Source organism: Cherax quadricarinatus, chromosome 37, assembly GCF_038502225.1.
Source record: "Cherax quadricarinatus isolate ZL_2023a chromosome 37, ASM3850222v1, whole genome shotgun sequence".
In the NCBI taxonomy this organism is placed as follows: Eukaryota; Metazoa; Arthropoda; class Malacostraca; order Decapoda; family Parastacidae; genus Cherax; species Cherax quadricarinatus.
In genome coordinates this window covers 17021646-17042242 of record NC_091328.1, presented here as the reverse complement: position 1 = coordinate 17042242, position 20597 = coordinate 17021646, and the positions used below count along the sequence as shown (strand labels likewise).

Below are 20597 nucleotides of genomic sequence, written 5' to 3'. Positions count from 1 at the left end.
ATTACATTGCTCATGATGCAGCAGTTAATGCTCCATTATGTTATTCTTGCTGTACTAATACTATCTGTTACTCGTAACATGTCAGTTTCGTGAACTTACTAACATACTACTGCTAATGCTGTATCATTATATTTTAAATAGTCATGTATTTTTTTTTAATCTGAACCTGAATCTTGATGACGCTTGTGGATAACCTCTTTGTTAGGCTGTCAGCAGTCTAATATTATCAGTGGTACGATGAAACAAAGATTGATGTCTAAAATTTATTAAAGCACACAAATTACAGCCAATAATTCCTGATAAGAAACACTGATTTGTTCGTGAAATTCTTGGGAATAGTTATTGAGGGTTTATTGTTCGAATGAAGTATTAATTTTGAGGTAGATAAACCTACTTTGTTTTCTTATGCTGCTATTTGAGTTTCAGATACGGCCAGTCGAAGGGATGTTCACTCTTGATGTTAATAGTGGAGCAACAATTTTTATTATTATTGACGAGTAGGGGAGTTAAGCTCAGAAAAAGGCAATGTAGGAGGAAACTTCGCTGATAAATTTCTGCAAAGGAAATAGATATAGCCGCTATCTTCGTTCGTTCGGTAGAGCTATCTGTGATAGTAAACGATATCCGTTGAAGAGCTGCGTTGTTTTAGGTCTGGTGGAGTTGCCTGAAGATCAATTGATGGAGTAATAGAGGCGAGGTGGACAATCGGAACATGAGGCAAGATTTACAGTTGGTTGTCAACACTTACGCCACGGCGCAGACGGGCAAAGTCCTCGAAGACTATGTCCCCATGCTCGTTCTTGCCAGAGCCTGGGAAGGTAGAAGATTGTGTCAACATACCTCTTGCTTAAGGAATTAATGTTACAATACTATGGCTGAGACAGCTCACAGATAACATACAAGCTGGACGTGAAAAATAGACAACGTTTAAGGTCGTCTTGAACCATTAGTCGTGAGTGACTTAATATTTTTTTTCTAGGACAGACCGAAACGTCGTCCAGTTTTCATTTTTAATTGATAAGCTAGTTTTGAATGAAAGTTATTTAACGTAGTTATTATTGTATAAATTTCTAATGTTAGCAAAATCGCTGATGAAAGTCACAGTTCTTTTGAAGTTTGAAGGGGAAACTGCAAGTTATTATAATAACCATATAACTCTCAAGAAAATAGATGTATTCTTGATAGCACATAAAATTAAGACAATTTTAGCTGGTGGGTGTATTATTTATGAGTGTATCTTAAACAACGTGATCAGCAATAATTATAAAAAAAAAGTGCTACCTGAATTCACTGAATGGCATAGTGACTTGCTCAATAATTAAGCAGTGACTGTGGCACTGGTGCTATGTATTTGTGGTCAAGTTTCACTGGCTTTCTGGATCTAGGTTTTCCACGCCAGGATGTCAATATACTAACCAGGGCCTGGGTGCATGAGCTTCAGTGGGAGGTCAGCCACCAGCTCGCCGCCCAGGGCACCGCAATTAAGACGCACACGGGCGCTGTAAGACACCACAATACCCAGAGCGTCGTTGGGACCCTTGCCCTCCCGCAACACCGTAGATGAAGCCAGGTTAGCGTCAGTGTCCTGTTATAAGAATCACGTTTACTCGTAATCCACACACATTTCTTTTGATATTCAAAGATCTTACGTTGATTTCAGTATTCTAAAAATAGAGCATATGTTTAATTGTATTTTGTTTATTTAGCTGTTTATAAAGGAGCAACGGAAGCTCGATCTTTCGTCCGCTAGTTGCTAGACAGACACACTACCTAACAGTACTCATTCTATCTCTTTAGATTTAAAAAAAATGTTCTATTACATAATAAATTACAAAAAAATAATATATGTACCTTAACCTTGCCATCTAGGGCGATGCCGAACCTGCTCTTGTTGGAAGCCAGTGGTGTGATGTGGAAGGTCTTCTGGAAGCGACCACCTGGCTGGATGGGACAGCCCTCGTTGGTCTGCAGTGAGGCCACCTGCAACCATTATCAGAGCAAGAAATGTAACACGGAGCGTTATTCTTGTTTATGTTTCATTTTTAACAGATGATTATTAAACATGTATGTTAATCATCACTCTGGCAACCCGGTCTCATATCAGGTCTCCTTAGTTGCAAAGTGTATTTGGTGTTTATCAGTGAGCTTAAAAATCCGTCGCTTAAATTACAAACCATCTACAACTGACTTGCTGGTGGCTTCTCTTCACAATTCTTGTCAAGTTTTTCTTGAATGAGTTTATGGAGTATTGTAGTACGTTTACTGCCCGTTGTTCAATTGGTCTTCAGTGTTCAGGCAATATATTTATTTAAGTACCTAACTTTGTTCAACTTAAACATGATAATTTAATAAGAATCCACTAAACCCCTAACATCCTCGCCCAACTTTCAAAGTGAAGACACAATATGCCTCACCCTAAAACTCAAGCCTAGTTTGATTTTCCAAAATGAATTTGTCCTTTCGATGGAAATTTTTGGTCAATGGTCATTTGATCGAGGCCTTGATCTGGCTCACCGGTCCATTGTGTAAAAAAAAATATATGTCAAATATCAACTGCATGTAAAAACGAGGCTCACTACACAGTAGCGTCCTAGAGTGTTGGTGGCATTTTGTACGTCAGGAAACACTACAAGTGTCTCCTGATACTCATGTTTGTCAAATAATGACCTGGTTAGGCATCCGCTAGATTTACACCATTTAAAAAACACGCTACCTAATAGCCCTAAAAATTATATTTTGCAGTTGTGACTTTTACCCTCTATTATTATTATTATTATTTATTATGAAAGATTCGCCGGTATTCTCCCGGCCCGGGCCTTTTCCAAGTGGAGGCCCGGCCTTGGCTCTCTTTAGGGAGTGCCTGAGACCAAAGTCTCCCATGGGAGGAGGCACAAGTACCTCCTCATCTTTGGGACCAACTGTCCCCAGGCCTAGCCACAAGCTAGGCCTCTCTGGTCTGCCATCCCCGCCCCAAGGGGACTAATGGGAATGATAGTCTTGTGAGCTGCAAGCTCGGACTCAGGCACCTACCCTACCCTAGAAGGGCTGAGCATGGTGTCAATTTTTTACCCTCTCTCGTGTATGTATATATATATATATATATATATATATATATATGTATATATATATATATATTATATATATATATATATATATATACGTATATATATATTTTTATTGACAAGTCGGCCTTCTCCCACCGAGGCAGGGTGACCCAAAAAGAAAGAAAATCCCCCAAAAGAAAATACTTTCATCATTCAACTCTCACCTCACTCACACTTAATCACTGTTTTTGCAGAGGTGCTCAGAACACAACAGCTTAGAAGCATATACGTATAAAGATACCCAACATATCCCTCCAAACTGCCAATATCCCGAACACCTCCTCCAGGACTCAAGTCCAGCTATATATATATATATATATATATATATATATATATATATATATATATATATATATATATATATATTTTTTTTTTTTTTTTTTTTTTTTTCAACAAGTCGGCCGTCTCCCACCGAGGCAGGGTGACCCAAAAAAGAAAGAAAATCCCCAAAAAGAAAATACTTTCATCATCATTCAACACTTTCACCACACTCGCACATTATCACTGTTTTTGCAGAGGTGCTCAGAATACAACAGTCTAGAAGCATAAACATATAAAGATACACAACATATCCCTCCAAACTGCCAATATCCCAAACCCCTCCTTTAAAGTGCAGGCATTGTACTTCCCATTTCCAGGACTCAAGTCCGACTATATGAAAATAACCGGTTTCCCTGAATCCCTTCACTAAATATTACCCTGCTCACACTCCAACAGATCGTCAGGTCCCAAGTACCATTCGTCTCCATTCACTCCTATCTAACACGCTCATGCACGCTTGTTGGAAGTCCAAGCCCCTTACCCACAAAACCTCCTTTACCCCCTCTCTCCAACCCTTTCGAGGACGACCCCTACCCCGCCTTCCTTCCCCTATAGATTTATATGCTTTCCATGTCATTCTACTGTGATCCATTCTCTCTAAATGACCAAACCACCTCAACAACCCCTCTTCTGCCCTCTGACTAATACTTTTATTAACTCCACACCTTCTCCTAATTTCCACACTCCGAATTTTCTGCATAATATTTACACCACACATTGCCCTTAAACAGGACATCTCCGCTGCCTCCAACCGTCTCCTCGCTGCTGCATTTACCACCCAAGCTTCACACCCATATAAGAGTGTTGGTACTACTATACTTTCATACATTCCCTTCTTTGCCTCCATAGATAACGTTTTTTGACTCCACATATACCTCAACGCACCACTCACCTTTTTTCCCTCATCAATTCTATGATTAACCTCATCCTTCATAAATCCATCCGCCGACACGTCAACTCCCAAGTATCTGAAAACATTCACTTCTTCCATACTCCTCCTCCCCAATTTGATATCCAATTTTTCTTTATCTAAATCATTTGACACCCTCATCACCTTACTCTTTTCTATGTTCACTTTCAACTTTCTACCTTTACACACATTCCCAAACTCATCCACTAACCTTTGCAATTTTTCTTTAGAATCTCCCATAAGCACAGTATCATCAGCAAAAAGTAACTGTGTCAATTCCCATTTTGAATTTGATTCCCCATAATTTAATCCCACCCCTCTCCCAAACACCCTAGCATTTACTTCCTTTACAACCCCATCTATAAATATATTAAACAACCATGGTGACATTACACATCCCTGTCTAAGACCTACTTTTACCGGGAAGTAGTCTCCCTCTCTTCTACACACCCTAACCTGAGCCTCACTATCCTCATAAAAACTCTTTACAGCATTTAATAACTTACCACCTATTCCATATACTTGCAACATCTGCCACATTGCTCCTCTATCCACTCTATCATATGCCTTTTCTAAATCCATAAATGCAATAAAAACTTCCCTATCTTTATCTAAATACTGTTCACATATATGCTTCAATGTAAACACCTGATCTACACATCCCCTACCCACTCTAAAACCTCCTTGCTCATCCGCAATCCTACATTCTGTCTTACCTCTAATTCTTTCAATTATAACCCTACCGTACACTTTTCCTGGTATACTCAGTAAGCTTATTCCTCTATAATTTTTACAGTCTCTTTTGTCCCCTTTCCCTTTATATAAAGGGACTATACATGCTCTCTGCCAATCCCTAGGTACCTTCCCCTCTTTCATACATTTATTAAACAAAAGTACCAACCACTCCAACACTATATCCCCCCCTGCTTTTAACATTTCTGTCATGATCCCATCAGTTCCAGCTGCTTTACCCCCTTTCATTTTACGTAATGCCTCACGTACCTCCCCCACACTTACATTCTGCTCTTCTTCACTCCTAAAAGATGGTATACCTCCCTGACCAGTGCATGAAATTACTGCCTCTGTTTCTTCCTTAACATTTAAAAGTTCCTCAAAATATTCTCGCCATCTTCCCAATACCTCCATCTCCCCATCTACTAACTCCCCTACTCTGTTTTTAACTGACAAATCCATATTTTCCCTAGGCTTTCTTAACTTGTTTAACTCACTCCAAAATTTTTTCTTATTTTCATTAAAATTTCTTGACAGTGCCTCTCCCACTCTATCATCTGCTCTCCTTTTGCACTCTCTCACCACTCTCTTTACCTTTCTTTTACTCTCCATATACTCTGCTCTTCTTATAACACTTCTGCTTTGTAAAAACCTCTCATAAGCTACCTTTTTCTCTTTTATCACACCCTTTACTTCATCATTCCACCAATCACTCCTCTTTCCTCCTGCCCCCACCCTCCTATAACCACAAACTTCTGCCCCACATTCTAATACTGCATTTTTAAAACTATTCCAACCCTCTTCAACCCCCCCACTACTCATCTTTGCACTAGCCCACCTTTCTGCCAATAGTCGCTTATATCTCACCCGAACTTCCTCCTCCCTTAGTTTATACACTTTCACCTCCCTCTTACTTGTTGTTGCCACCTTCCTCTTTTCCCATCTACCTCTTACTCTAACTGTAGCTACAACTAAATAATGATCCGATATATCAGTTGCCCCTCTATAAACATGTACATCCTGGAGCCTACCCATCAACCTTTTATCCACCAATACATAATCTAATAAACTACTTTCATTACGTGCTACATCATACCTTGTATATTTATTTATCCTCTTTTTCATAAAATATGTATTACTTATTACCAAATTTCTTTCTACACATAGCTCAATTAAAGGCTCCCCATTTACATTTACCCCTGGCACCCCAAATTTACCTACTACTCCCTCCATAACATTTTTACCCACTTTAGCATTAAAATCCCCAACCACCATTACTCTCACACTTGATTCAAAACTCCCCACGCATTCACTCAACATTTCCCAAAATCTCTCTCTCTCCTCTACACTTCTCTCTTCTCCAGGTGCATATACGCTTATTATAACCCACTTTTCACATCCAATCTTTATTTTACTCCACATAATCCTTGAATTAATACATTTATAGTCCCTCTTTTCCTGCCATAGCTTATCCTTCAACATTATTGCTACTCCTTCTTTAGCTCTAACTCTATTTGAAACCCCTGACCTAATCCCATTTATTCCTCTCCACTGAAACTCTCCCACCCCCTTCAGCTTTGTTTCACTTAAAGCCAGGACATCCAGCTTCTTCTCATTCATAACATCCACAATCATCTCTTTCTTATCATCTGCACAACATCCACGCACATTCAGACTTCCCACTTTGACAATTTTCTTCTTCTTATTCTTTTTAGTAATCTTTACAGGAAAAGGGGTTACTAGCCCATTGTTCCCGGCATTTTAGTTGACTTTTACAACACGCATGGCTTACGGAGGAAAGATTCTTATTCCACTTCCCCATGGATATAAAAGGAAAATTAATAAGACCAAGAACTATTAAGATAAAATCAAAGAAAACTCAGATGAGTGTGTATAAATAAATGTGTACATGTATGTGTAGTGTGACCTAAGTGTAAGTAGAAGTAGCAAGACATGCCTGTAATCTTGCATATTTATGAGACAGACAAAAGACATCAGCAATCCTACCATCATGTAAAACAATCACAGGCTTCGTTTTACACTCACTTGGCAGGACGGTAGTACCTCCCTGGGTGGTTGCTGTCTACCAACCTACTACCATAATATATATATATATATATATATATATATATATATATATATATATATATATATATATATATATATATATATATATATATATATATATATATAAATAATTGTGTGTGTGTGTGTGTGTGTGTGTGTGTGAAGGCAGGCCTACCTACCTCACGGGTGAACTGACTGTTGGTCATGGTGACCTCAACGTGCTGCACGATGGAACACTTCATGCCCTTGACCGTCTTCTTGCTGCTGTTGGTGATGACCACACTGGGTGTGATCTGCTCCCCATGGTAATACACTTCTTTGTCAAGTGTCACTTCCATGGTGAGGGTACCAGAGGAGAAGGTGAAGTTCTTGCTGACGAGGGTGCTAGGCTGCCTCTTGCTGATCTCAAGGGGCGAGTACTGCACCTTCCTCACGGCCAAAGTGACGGAGTTCCTCCTGTGAGGCTTTTCTTCTTCAGACTCCGCGACATATACCTTCAGTTCGTAGATCACTCCCAGGGGTTTGGCCTGTATAAGAACACAATAATAAAGGAGCACTGCAGTAGTCCTTGTTTTATATGCACTTTAATTAAGTTCAGAAATATCCGTTTCTTTTACAGACCGGTGGTGCTCATTGTGTAGTTTGATGGACAAACTTAAAAAAAAAAGTTGCAAAGAATAACAAGCAGAGCAAGAAAAGTGAAATAATAAGCAAAGATTATGTTGCTGTATTGTAAATACAACAGGAAACTGACTTAACCAGTATATCGCAACTTGACTACTACTTTTGCTACTACTATAATAATAATAATAATAATATAGTAGGGTATTACGCGACAATCGTAATTTCATGTTATCGAAAATTCAAATACATTTGACTTCATTTATTTTATTATTTGCAATTAGTTCACCATGAAGGTATCTTACCGTTTCTTCGGAACCGGGGTGGAGTTGGACTGAACAAGGAGCGTTGTCAGGGAGGGAAACGGCGAAGGGGTAGGCATTGCCCCCCAGTTTCTTGAGGAGCCTATCCTGTACTTCGGTGGGGTTCAGCTTCTTGGTGTTAGGGAAGATCTCTTGGCAGGTCAACTGCAGCTCCTTGCTGAAGTGCAGCCCCATAACCTCGTCCTCCTCGCGACCGAAACGGTACGTGACCGCAACCTGTGGGAGAGGTGAAAAAGTCAACATTACCGTGGCTCCACCTGTGGGGCAAAGTGAGGGATAGTGGTTTAGAATGAAGTAATTTCCCATGGTGCAAGGTAGTGTCGCTGTTTGTCTTGATATATATCATGTATCTGATCTACTCGGAGGTGAGTTGCAGTTTTTTTTATGATCCATTTGTAGTTCTCACCACTGCAAGTACTCATCTAAATGGACCCTTGTGCAAAGGTTTGGATGAGTTACCCTGAGCATATTAACACCAGTGAGGGAATTTCTTTCAGTGGCACGATCTCTAATGCTTGGAATATCAAGTTCTTTCCTTCTTAAATCACAACCAAGGCTCCGTTTTAAAGCCAAGCACTATGCCTTAGGCTGTAATGATGCCTTAGTTACACAACCTTCTATTTCACAAATGTATGCTGATGGCTCTGTTCATCAGTCCGCTAGTGAAGCACGTAGTGCCGCTTTTGTCATAAAGAGTAATAGCTATCGTACAGAAACTGGAGCACGCATCAACATTTGGTCTTCTACCCTTCAAACTGGATTGTTTGCTATACTCCTTGCACTCAAATGCTTTCATGTATCTATGGTTGGCAACTTAATTCTAACTGATTCTCTATCATCCATAAATGGTCTTAACTCTATGAGGGTCAAGTGTGGCATTCTTGTGCCAAAAGCTAGACACAGGTATGGTAAAGCTTTAGGCAGTGGAGTCAGAGTATACTTGTGGATTCCATCAAAACTGGTCTTCAGATGCATAATAGAAATGATGAATTAGTAGAGGCATATATATGCCTTCAAAGGAGGGAGTAGATTACAATCTTGGACTATCAGTTAATAAAACGAAAAAAAAACTGACCCCAGTCAGCTCATCTATCATCATTCTGTTTTGCAGGGGAAGCACATGTTTATGGTGCATCCAACAAAATGAACAAATGGATGTCACTACTGCCCGGCTCCGGCTGCGTTACAAGTATCTCTGGAAAGTCACGTCAGCATCACCAGCTGATGGAAGGAACTACATATAAACTCGGCCAGATGACCTTGCGTCATTATGTGCTCGAATGCGATAAAACTAATGAATTCGGAGACTCACAAATGTTCAAGAAATGTCAAAATGTCTTATCTATAGTGGCATATTACCAACTATTCTTGAAAAATACCCTAACTTTTGCCCGTTGTGAATAAATGAAAACTACTTAAACTTGTTCAAATTCAACCAAGTCTTGCTAAAATATAAGGTATTATAAATAATTCAAAACAATGTATGAGCTACACTATAATATCGTTTTGAGAATTCATGTCTGTATAAATAACTCATTACTATTGTAACCAGATATAAACAAGTAAATGGTTCATTACCAGTGTAACTTGCTTTATGAAAATGTACTCTATAGTGTAGGGATAGAGTAATGGTTAATGACTTTTATCTTTCCATCGTGGAAATAGTGCAGGGATTTAGATGTACTTCATGTTATAAACTGACCCATTCCAAGACCTTTTTTGCCCCTATGGCTGTATAGCCCTTGTGGCTTAGCGCTTCTTTTTTATTATAATAAATTTTTACCCTATGATTTTTGTTGCCTTATTTTTTATAGACTTCATGATTTTTAAAAAGTGAGTCTAAACAGTCGTTATTTCAACTTACGAGCGATTGGCAACCACTCGCTCCCAAGTCTGGAGCTACACAACTTCACATCTCTCCTCATTTTTCCTTGGGAATGAGGGGTCTCTGATTGGTTACTGGAAGATGACAATGAGTTTCCCTGCTGGCTAGAGGCAATTTCAACAATTTCATGTGTCCAGATTGGGCTCTGGAACCTCTCCAGATGTGTGTTCTTAACGAGGTCTTAGAATGCTAAAGAATTGTATTAAACACCGTGTGGTCGTGATTTGATGAAGTTCTACACAGAGCGAAACGTTGTCTTCCTTAAATGGTTTCTCTTATAATCTGGAATATGACCTACACGTGGAGCTAACATGAGACTTACGGTAGCGAAGACCTTGCGGCCATGGAGGTAGTCATTGTCGACCACTACTACACCATCCACAGGTTCAGTGGAGCTGGTATTATCCACGAAGTCACGACGACCTAAGTACACAGTGATTTTACCTGTGGAGGTAAAAAAGAAAAGATACAATTCTGCAGTTATCATCAGTTAAGAATAGTGGGAAGACATATTGTGAATGAAATTTTAATAAATTAAATCCAACATGAGAACTCTATACTTAAGTACGTTTCTTAAGAAGTAAAATCAAGTTAGATTAGGTTATGTTAGGTAAGATTAAGTTGTGTTAGCTTAGGTTAGGATAGGTTAGCTCGGATTAGGTTAAGGGTTAAGTTTCAAAGATTTTCAATTGTCTTGGTTTTAATCGATGAATGTACTTTCGAATTCCTTACAGATATCAGAATTGAAGTTTCTCAGTTCCTGCCTTTACTAGTACATTTGTTAAACTTAGGCGGCTCATAGGTCCGTGGTAGTGCCTTGGCTAACAATCAAACGACCGGGTTTAAATCCTGGGGCGGGTGGGGACGTTAGGTATGTCTTCTTATACCTGGCGCCCCTGTTTACCTATACAAAAAATAGGTACCTGGCTATTAGTCGACTATTATGAGTCTCATTCTGGGGAGGTAATATAGGTAAGAGTTGGGTTTTGATATAAGTTCAGATAAGACAGCAGCTCTTAGCCTGTAAATCAATCGGTGTAAACATTCTCGTCTTGGAAATACACACGACTAGTCCTCGTCCTGTCTCTTAACGTCTCTTCTCCTGACCATACTTCTGGCTTCCATTTCCTCTCACATCGCAACTTCATAATGATTCAAGACTAAACGAGACATCGCCAAGTTTTTTCTCAAAAGTGTTAGTTCTGATTTGTTCCAGCCATAATGTTGTCACTTTTATTCTGAATTATAAGTGTAAAACGACTTGCATTGTATAGCTCATCATATACTCTAGCATTGCATTATCAAATTTACAAGATGCAGGAATAAAGTAGAATTATATAAAAAATATAAGCAATGCTTATACCTGACTCTAAGGTCACCGCATCTTTATATATATATATATATATATATATATATATATATATATATATATATATATATATATATATATATATATATATATATATATATATATATATATATATATATATATATATATATATATATATATATATATATATATATATATATATATATTTCTTTCAACACACCGGCCGTATCCCACCGAGGCGGGGTGGCCCAAAAGGAAAAACAAAAGTTTCTCCATTCACATTTAGTAATACATACAGGAGAAGGGGTTACTAGCCCCTTGCTCCTGACATTTTAGTCGCCTCTTGCAACACGCATGGCTTACGGAGGAAGAATTCTGTTCCACTTCCCCATGGATATAAGATGAAATAAACAAGAACAAGAACTAGAAAGAAAATAGAAGAAAACCCAGAGGGGTGTGTATATATATATATGCTTGTACATGTATGTGTAGTGTGACCTAAGTGTAAGTAGAAGTAGCAAGACGTACCTGAAACCTTGCATGTTTATGAGACAGAAAAAACACCAGCAATCCTACCATCATGTAAAACAATTACAGGCTTTCATTATATATATATATATATATATATATATATATATATATATATATATATATATATATATATATATATATATATATATATATATATATATATATATATATATATATATATATATATATATATATATATATATATATATATATATCAACGCTGTTCATGCAGAATAAGACAAGCGAAAATTTATGTATGCAATAATTTCGCAAAATCATTCTGAACCTAAGGAAAAAAATGTTTCATTGTGTTTGTTTATTACTGAATTATTGTTAACTTATCTAAAATATGTTTAGTTGGATTAGGCTAAATTAAAGTGCGCTTTTTATAATAAGTTTGGTAAGTTTTCTGAAGTTCTTTTAGTACAAAAGTATTAATTTTTACATTATATAAATGAAAAAATATATATCTTTAAACGTATAAGAGAAAATTTTAGAAAGGACTTAATTTTAAATAAGTTCTTGCTAATTGACCAGTTTTTTCTATTCCGCACGATATAATATTACATATATTCATGACGTAAATTCTGGTTCCAAGACTAAAATCAGACAACTTCCTGAACTTTGAAACTCCTTTACATACTGTAAAATATACACGAGTCCATTTATACTGGGTATATTTTCTTTTTTTGATTCGTTAATTAAACGTTGGAAAAATGTGCTAAGTGTTCATCCATAATGGGTTTATATTTTCAAAATAAGCGGAAGTAATGAGTATAACATCGTCTGAAGCGACCTACCATTAGGGGCGGTTTTCTTGAAGACTTTCACGGCGTTCACCATCGAAAAGTTGATGTAGCTGTAGATAACTCTGGATTAGAAGCGTAAGTACCACACAAGCAGTAGCTCTTGCTGCTAGAAATGGAGTCGGGTTTGACGGAAAATTCGGCCGAGGGAGAATATATACCCTTAGGGAATCCTGTTAGCGCACCGTGTATGTAGGGATTAGCATTAACCTGCAAGCACTGATGAGATTACCTAGGTAAGCATAGCTTCCTGGTGAGGCTCTCGTCACCGCAAATACGAAAACTTGTCAAAATATCTCGCTTATACTGCAACATAAAAATGTCGAAACAAGTGGAGTATATATTGCCAACAGAATTATCATAAGACGTGTTTGTTCTCTTATGGTCATTTACGATGAAACTGTGAGTATCCAATTTTTTTTTCTTCACAACTTATGTACTAGAGGTTAGGTTTAACAGGAAACAGGACAAGTGTTTCCAACCAAAGGGATGGGTATTATTGGGGGGGGGGGGCGAAGGGGTATTTTGAAAAATCGGTCTTAGACTTAATGATATCTCAGACAATGTAGAGTTCAGTCATGGGACTGACTCCTTCTCTAGCTTACCCAGCCTTCCTGCAAAAAAAAAAAAGATGAAAAGATGACATTCTAAGGCATTTTCGTTTTCTAAGAAAATTTCGCTCGTATCATTTTAATTGCTAAAAAAAAATGCTGAAAAGTTAGCTAACTAAAACTGTGTAATATACAGTTACCTAACAAGGCGATGGTCCAAATAAAAATGTACAATAATGATGATAATGTTTTATTTATTTGAGTCTTACAAATAATGTAGATACATGGGTAGGTGCGTGAGTAATAACAGTCTATTTGATCACTGTAAAAGTGAAGCATTGAATCTTCAACCTAAAACATTAAACTCTTACAATCTATTCTCAGTGGATAATAAAAAGTGTTCATATTAATTTTCTCTTTGATTTGTATATGTGTTGACTTCTGGTCCACACTGGTAAAACATGAGAGTTAATGTTCTTATTGACCTTTTATGTACAAATGTTTGTTGTGCACGAGACTTAGTTCATGTTGGGAAGCCTAGCAACAGTCTGGTCATACTATCACCTCTGCCAGCACAATATTATACAAAAGGCTGCAAAACTATTAAGATAGTCACTATTAAGATATTCAGCACTGCTAACTAAGCTTTATTATTATATTTAAATACCAGGCAAGTTGATATAGCAACCTCATAGCACCAATAAAAACGAATTTAATATATTTTATTATAGATTTTACTTATTTGTTTGATAAGCTTTATAAAGTTACTTTGAAACGATAAAGATAATAGGTAATAGTTACTTAATTATATCAAAACAACTAATGCAACAATAATCATAATCTCGTGTAATGATCTTTATAAATCAAGTTATTAACTTAAGCGTCTCAAACGGTCGATGATTAGGAATACTATATGAAAAAATTGGCGTTTTATTTGTTCTTACCCAAAAAATAGTGCGTAATTCCACCCTAGTTTATATAACCCAACCACTCCATTTATATGCAGGTACATTTCTACGTAGTTCAGTATCAGATACAAATATATAAATGTGATGTACTTTGCAAAGCGTCCCACCACACCAGTAAATTTTCAGTTTTTTTTTTTAGGTGTCATTATCTGCACAAGGTCACTAAGGCTGCAGTTCACATTAACACCACCAGCCAACAATATTTAAATCCCTCAACTAGCGATTAAGGTTTTCTCTCAGCATATACACTGAGCAACGGTAGTGTACTTACACTATGTCAGTACACTACCCGCCTAACTAATTTTCACTATATGAATGACTCAATAAATCGTAATAAAACGATTGCAATCGAGTCACAGAATGTGTTGGGGCTTCAACCCGTGACAAGTGAGTCCCGTTCTGTGTTTTACTACATCATTCCGTGTGTATTATCCTGTGTGTTAGCATTTTGTCAAAGACACTTGTCGATTAGTGATCATTAGACATTTTTTTTTTTGGTGTATGTGTATAGAGGTATATGTACTCACCTAATTGTGGTTGCAGGGGTCGAGTCTCAGCTCCTGGCCCCCACCTCTTCACTGGTCACTACTAGGTCACTGTCCCTGCTCCATGAACTTCATTACCCAGACTGTTCCATTTCCTGACAACTCTGTGACTGAAGAAATACTTCCCAACATCCCTGTGATTCATCTGAGTCTTGAACTTTCAATTGTGACCCCTTATTGCTGTGTCCCATCTCTGGAACATCCTGGCTATGTGTGTGTGTGTGTTACTCTCTGTCATCTGGTCAAGCTACACAGACAGCTATTATACCATAAGATGAGCAACCAGGGACTGATCACATCATCTTGACCTTTCCACTATTTATGCAGTCTCCAAATTTACTCACCTTAGTATTGGGCTGATAAAGCCTGCAGTATAGGCGAAACGTTTGGAAATAAAAACACCGAAGTGTTGCACATGTTTATTATTCATCAACTTTTGGGTATTTTACATTGTTATAGCAATGTAAAAATCACCAATGCACAGCTATCGGTATATATAGCGTATACGCTGTGTAAATATGATATATGTGTTCTAAGAATGCAGTGATACCTATTCTTAAAATAGGTAACGTGACTTTTGTTTGTTATAATACGACCTGATAATTCTAACTAAGAATTATAGTTAGCTCTTAGAGAAAGCAGTTTAGGGATAAGGGCCATTGCTGAGGAAGAGTTTTGTTTGCATGTTATATGAGATCATATAATGAAATCACTATAAGTTAGTTTTACATTATTTGTTCATTAGTGTGTGGCGAGGGTGGGGAGGGTCTGTGTGGCGGGTCAGTCAGTCCCTCAGGTGATCCTGAAGCAGCAAAACTGTCACACAGGCTTATTGCGTCATAGCACTGTGCGTCATAATAAGAGGATTATTGCGTCATGAGATGATTCTAGACCCAGGATGAAGACGTCATAGAACACGGCAGAAGCAGTACCCTAATGAGGGCAGCACTGAGCTGGCTTCACACCAGTTCCTGCATCAACCTTCCCTGACTCTCTACCTCAGCCTCTTCAACAGACAGTAGCCAGGCAGTTAAAGAACAGATTTTCAGTACCTAGGAAAGACCTGACAAAGGCACCAAATTATAGCGTTCAAATGTATGGATGGAGAAATGATATATCCATATATTTGAAAGTTGTTTCGTAATTCTCCAGTGTAACACATGAATTTCTCACAATTTCCCGTATGTGGTCTTAATTCTTTGTGTAGCCTAATTTTGCTTTCTCCGATTTCCCTTACATGGTATTTATCTGCATTTTAAATTCCGTCATCCATCATCATTCCCTGTATTCACTTGATCTACGTCATCTCGTAAAGATTAACATTTTTATTGTTAATTTTACATAAGAGTTTTGGAGCGTCTCCAAACATATTCATAAAGTTTTTCTTTTTAAATCCTTCTGGTAAGTTATTTATAATAATTTAAAACATTACTTAAAACATTTTCGAATTCCTGGACATGGAAGGGGAAGCTGTTAGTGTGCAGTTAGGGTACGAGTGTTTATATATATATATATATATATATATATATATATATATATATATATATATATATATATATATATATATATATATATATATATATATATATATATATACATATATATATATATATATATATATATATATATATATATATATATATATATATATATATATATATATATATATAATGTGTGTGTATATCGTGCCGAATAGGTAAAATTAGTCTTTTAGTAAGAACTCATTTAAAATTAAGTCCTTTTTAAAAATTTCTCTTGAAGAATTTTTTTCATTTATAATGTAAAAATTAATAATTTTGTACCAAAAAAAATTAGAAAACTTACCTAGCCTTATTATAACAAGCACAATTTAATTTGTCGGTTTTCATAAACCATTTATCACTTCATTGTGTTTGTTTATTATTAAATTATTGTAAACTTATCTAAAATATATTTAGTTGGATTAGGCTAAATTAAATTACGCTTCTTATAATAAGGTTAGGTAAGTTATCTAAGGTTCTTTTGGTACAAAAATTATTGATTTTAACATCAACATTATGAAAAAAATATTTCTTTAAGATAAATTTTTGGAATATAGGGGGTGGTAGAAGAAAATATTCAAACAGCTTCGGGGAGAATTTGTGTATTCAATAATTTTGCAAAAATCATTCTGAACCTAACGAAAAAAATATATGTAATTGCGTTTGTGTATTATTAAATTATTGTAAACTTATCTAAAATATATTTAGTTGGATTAACTAAATTAAATTGTGCGTGTTATAATTAGGTTAGGTAAGTTTTCTAAGGTTCTTTTGGTTCAAATTATTAATTTTTACTTTAACATAAATGAAAAAAATATATCTTTAAACGTATAAGAGAAAATTTTAGAAAGGACTTACTTTTAAATGAGTTCTTGCTAATTGACCAGTTTTACCTATTCGGCACGATATATATATGTGTGTGTGTGTGTGTGTGTGTGTGTGTGTGTGTGTGTGTGTGTGTGTGTGTGTGTGTGTGTGACTCCTGAATAACTGTATTTAACGGTCGTAATTTTTTCCTAGAGCTGTCGGGAGATTTGTATGTGAGCGAGCCAAAACTCTTGCCAGCAGCTCTATTACTGTACCATGAGCCTGCCCAGTAATGAGGTCATTCATCATGTCTTGTACTATAAACTCTTCAATGTTAACAGGTACCAACTGCGGCACGATGCAAGTGTGTGTGAGTGTGTACTCACGTAATTTTGGTTGCGGGGGTCGAGTCATAGCTCCTGGCCCCGCCTCTTCACAGATCGCTACCTACGTCCACTCTCTCCCTACTCCATGAGCTTTATCATACCTCTTCTTAAAGCTATGTATGGATCCTACCTTCACTACATCACTCTCCACACTATTCCATTTCCTGACAACTCTGTGACTGAATAAGTACTTTCTAACATCCCTGTGACTCATCTGAGTTTTCAACTTCCGGAATGTTTCAGAGTTGTTGCTGCTGCACATCTCTGAAGCATTCTGCCCCTATCCACCCTGTCAGTTCCTCTGAGTATTTTATATGTTATCATGTTCTCTTAACCTCTCCTCGAAGGACAAACCCCTCAGCTCGGGGACTAGTCTTTTTGCAAATCTTTGCACTTTCTCTAATTTCTTGACGTGTTTGACCAGGTGTGAATAACTCCTTACTTAAATGTCGTGAATGACTCCTTACTTAAATGTCGAAACGCTATTCTCAGGTTTGCCAGGCGCCCGTGTGCTGCAGCAGTTATTTAATTGATATGCGCCTCAGATGTGCTCGGTATGATGCTCGCCCGAAGTGAGTTTTGAGTGAGTTGCAGCCTCTGACCTCTTTGCCTGTAGTCTCTCTGCGGCCTACCTTGTCCTTCCCCAAGTTTCATAACTTTTCACTTGCTGGTGTTAAACTCCAGGAACCATTTGTCGGACCAGGCTTGTAGCCTGTCCAGATGCCCTTGTGGGATATCCCTTCTCTGAAGCCGTGCTGATTGTCATGTGTGTGTGTGTACGCGTAACATACACACCTGAGGATGAACGTTGTAAAAGAAAAATCCATGGCACCCGATCATGGCAACCGACCCGTGACACCCGACCTGTGGCACTTAAGGGCACTGTGTATGTGGTTCAACAGTACTTTAGAGGTATTTTAAATAAAAAAAAACTTGAGAATACCAAACCATACCCCCGGCCGGGATTGAACCCGCGGTCATAGAGTCTCAAAACTCCAGCCCGTCGCGTTAGCCACTAGCAGTTCGTGGGGTAACTGGAGAAGGCTCTTTTGATGGGCTTTAAAAATTCAACGCTAGTTTATTTTGGTCAAAGAAAGGTTCGCATAGTTATTTGTCAGTTTAATTAAACTAATTAAGGCATTATTCCTCCAATAAAAAAAATAAAAATATTGTATTCAGATTGGATAAGTTTAGATTTAGAAAAGATATAGGAGAGTATTGGTTTGGAAGTAGAGTAGTCGGTGAACAGAACAATCTGCCTAGTAGGGCTATTGAAGCTAAAACCTTGGAAAGCTTCAAATTTAGATTAGATACATATGAGTGAGAGGAGTTGGATTTGAGTGGGATTTGCACACGAGTTGGTAGGGTGTCCAAGCTTGTTTCTTGGGTAGTATTGAAAATGGGTTGGACAAATATATTTGTTAATTGGGCTTGGGTTTGAGAACCTCCTTAGTATCAAATCAAATCAAATAAGATCAAATCAAGTTTATTCTCTATAATGGTTACAATGTGGGGTTTACAGGTTTTGGGTATTGTGTGGTTTACATGTTATAAAATACTAATTACAGAGGGGGCCACTAGGACACCTAGCATGGCTAGGCATTTCGGGCAGACTTAGATTAATTCTTAACATTAAATCCTTACAGATTATGGTATTAAGGCTAAGTGACTACATTATAATTTGTGAGTTTAGCAATGTGAATGCTTTTGTTTTGGAACAATACAAAGTGTCTGTATTGGAGTATCATAGGCAAACTTATGACTAGTTAGGATTCATTATTTTAAGATTAAGATTAGTATTTCTGTGTTTATAGTCAGTGGGTGAGTGAGTGTAATTGTGAACCACCAGGTGGTTATCATGTAGTTAGTTGTCGGGGTGGATCAGGGAGATAAGATGTTTTCTAACTGTAGTTTTGAAAGTGATGAATGTGTCTGCAGTTCTAGAGTTTTCAGGCAGGGTGTTCCAGATTTTAGGTCCTTTGAAATACATTGAATTTTTGTAAAGGTTTAGTCGAACACTGGGAATGTCATAGAGATGTTTGTGTCTGGTGTTATGTCTGTGGATCCTGTCACAACTATCAAGAAAGCGTTTTAGGTCAAGGTTAATATTGGAATTTAAGGTCCTGTAGATGTAGATTGCACAGTAGTAAGTGTGGATGTTCTGAACGGAGTAAGTTTAGATCTATGAAGAGTGGGGGGGGGAGTGTTGCCAGGGATGGGATTTAGTGATCATTCTTACTGCGCCTTTAGTATGGGACAATAGGTCTGCTGAAGTGTTCCTCTATTCTTTCCCCTGGGATGGCTTCAGACTGCCTTTTCTCGTGAGCTCGCTCTCGACTCTTGAGTGCAAGGTTTGCAATGAATTTTTATTAACTAATTGTGATAGTGGTTTCTGTGTTATGACCTGACAATGCCTCTTTATAGGCAAAACTTGTCTAATCTATAGACACGACCTACTTTCACTCGTGCCTTTGTTCGCTGGTGACTCCGCCTACCACTGCTCCACTTCATCTCGCATCACTATATAAGCCATATCTCCGCGAATGTGCTGCACTTTAGTCAAAATTAATGGACTGAACACATCGACTCAAGGATGAAGGACTGATTACCTCAAACTCCTCTTCTTATTCCACCTTTTCCTGCATTGGACTGAAGAAGTCACTGTGTGGCGAAACGTTTCTAGAATAAAGATACCCAAATGTTGCAAATGTGTCTCATTTATCAACGAGTCGGTTTCGTAAAACATTTATTTACATACCTGTTATGTTGAAGGCTCTGGAGTGTTACTGGAGGTCGTAGTTACCAGTTTGACAATTATATTAAAATAATTTGGGATTTTACCCTCCTGAAGTATTAATGTTGCGCATTGAACGTCATACTACCTTAATAATTCTACATCACATAATTTTATGCGATTCCCCCCCTAGCTGTTTAGAAAATTAAACTGACTCAATTTACTTGTAATCAGGTATCCCTGGAGGGATACCTTTAATTTCCACATCCCTAAATATTTTGTTTACAACTTGAGAATGGCTCATCCGACTGGTTTCAAATTTTCAACGAAATTAGGTTTACTGAAAGAAAGGTTCATGATGGCTTTGAGATAAGTAAATTATAATGTCCTACTTTTATTAAAAAAATGAGTTTCCACGAAATAATTGAAAAATACTTCTTTTGATAGGCTTCAAAT

At 37.3% G+C, this 20597-nt stretch overlaps 1 protein-coding gene and 1 long non-coding RNA gene across 2 annotated transcripts; one reads left to right on the top strand and one right to left on the bottom strand.

Moving 5' to 3' along the window:
• Window positions 1-249: 249 nt before the first annotated feature.
• LOC128701260 (arrestin homolog) lies at window positions 250-12780 on the bottom strand. Its single transcript, XM_053794888.1, has 7 exons — window positions 12625-12780; window positions 10286-10407; window positions 8061-8294; window positions 7314-7661; window positions 1852-1980; window positions 1417-1585; window positions 250-810 (listed from the first exon to the last, which is right to left on the bottom strand). Exons 1-7 carry the CDS (start codon window positions 12665-12667, stop codon window positions 725-727), a joined length of 1131 nt encoding a protein of 376 aa, XP_053650863.1. The 5' UTR covers window positions 12668-12780; the 3' UTR covers window positions 250-724.
• On the top strand, window positions 1871-9868 carry LOC128701266 (uncharacterized). The gene is made up of 2 exons (XR_008408884.2): window positions 1871-2006; window positions 9190-9868. It is a non-coding gene; the product is annotated as an uncharacterized lncRNA (long non-coding RNA).
• Window positions 12781-20597: the final 7817 nt, after the last annotated feature.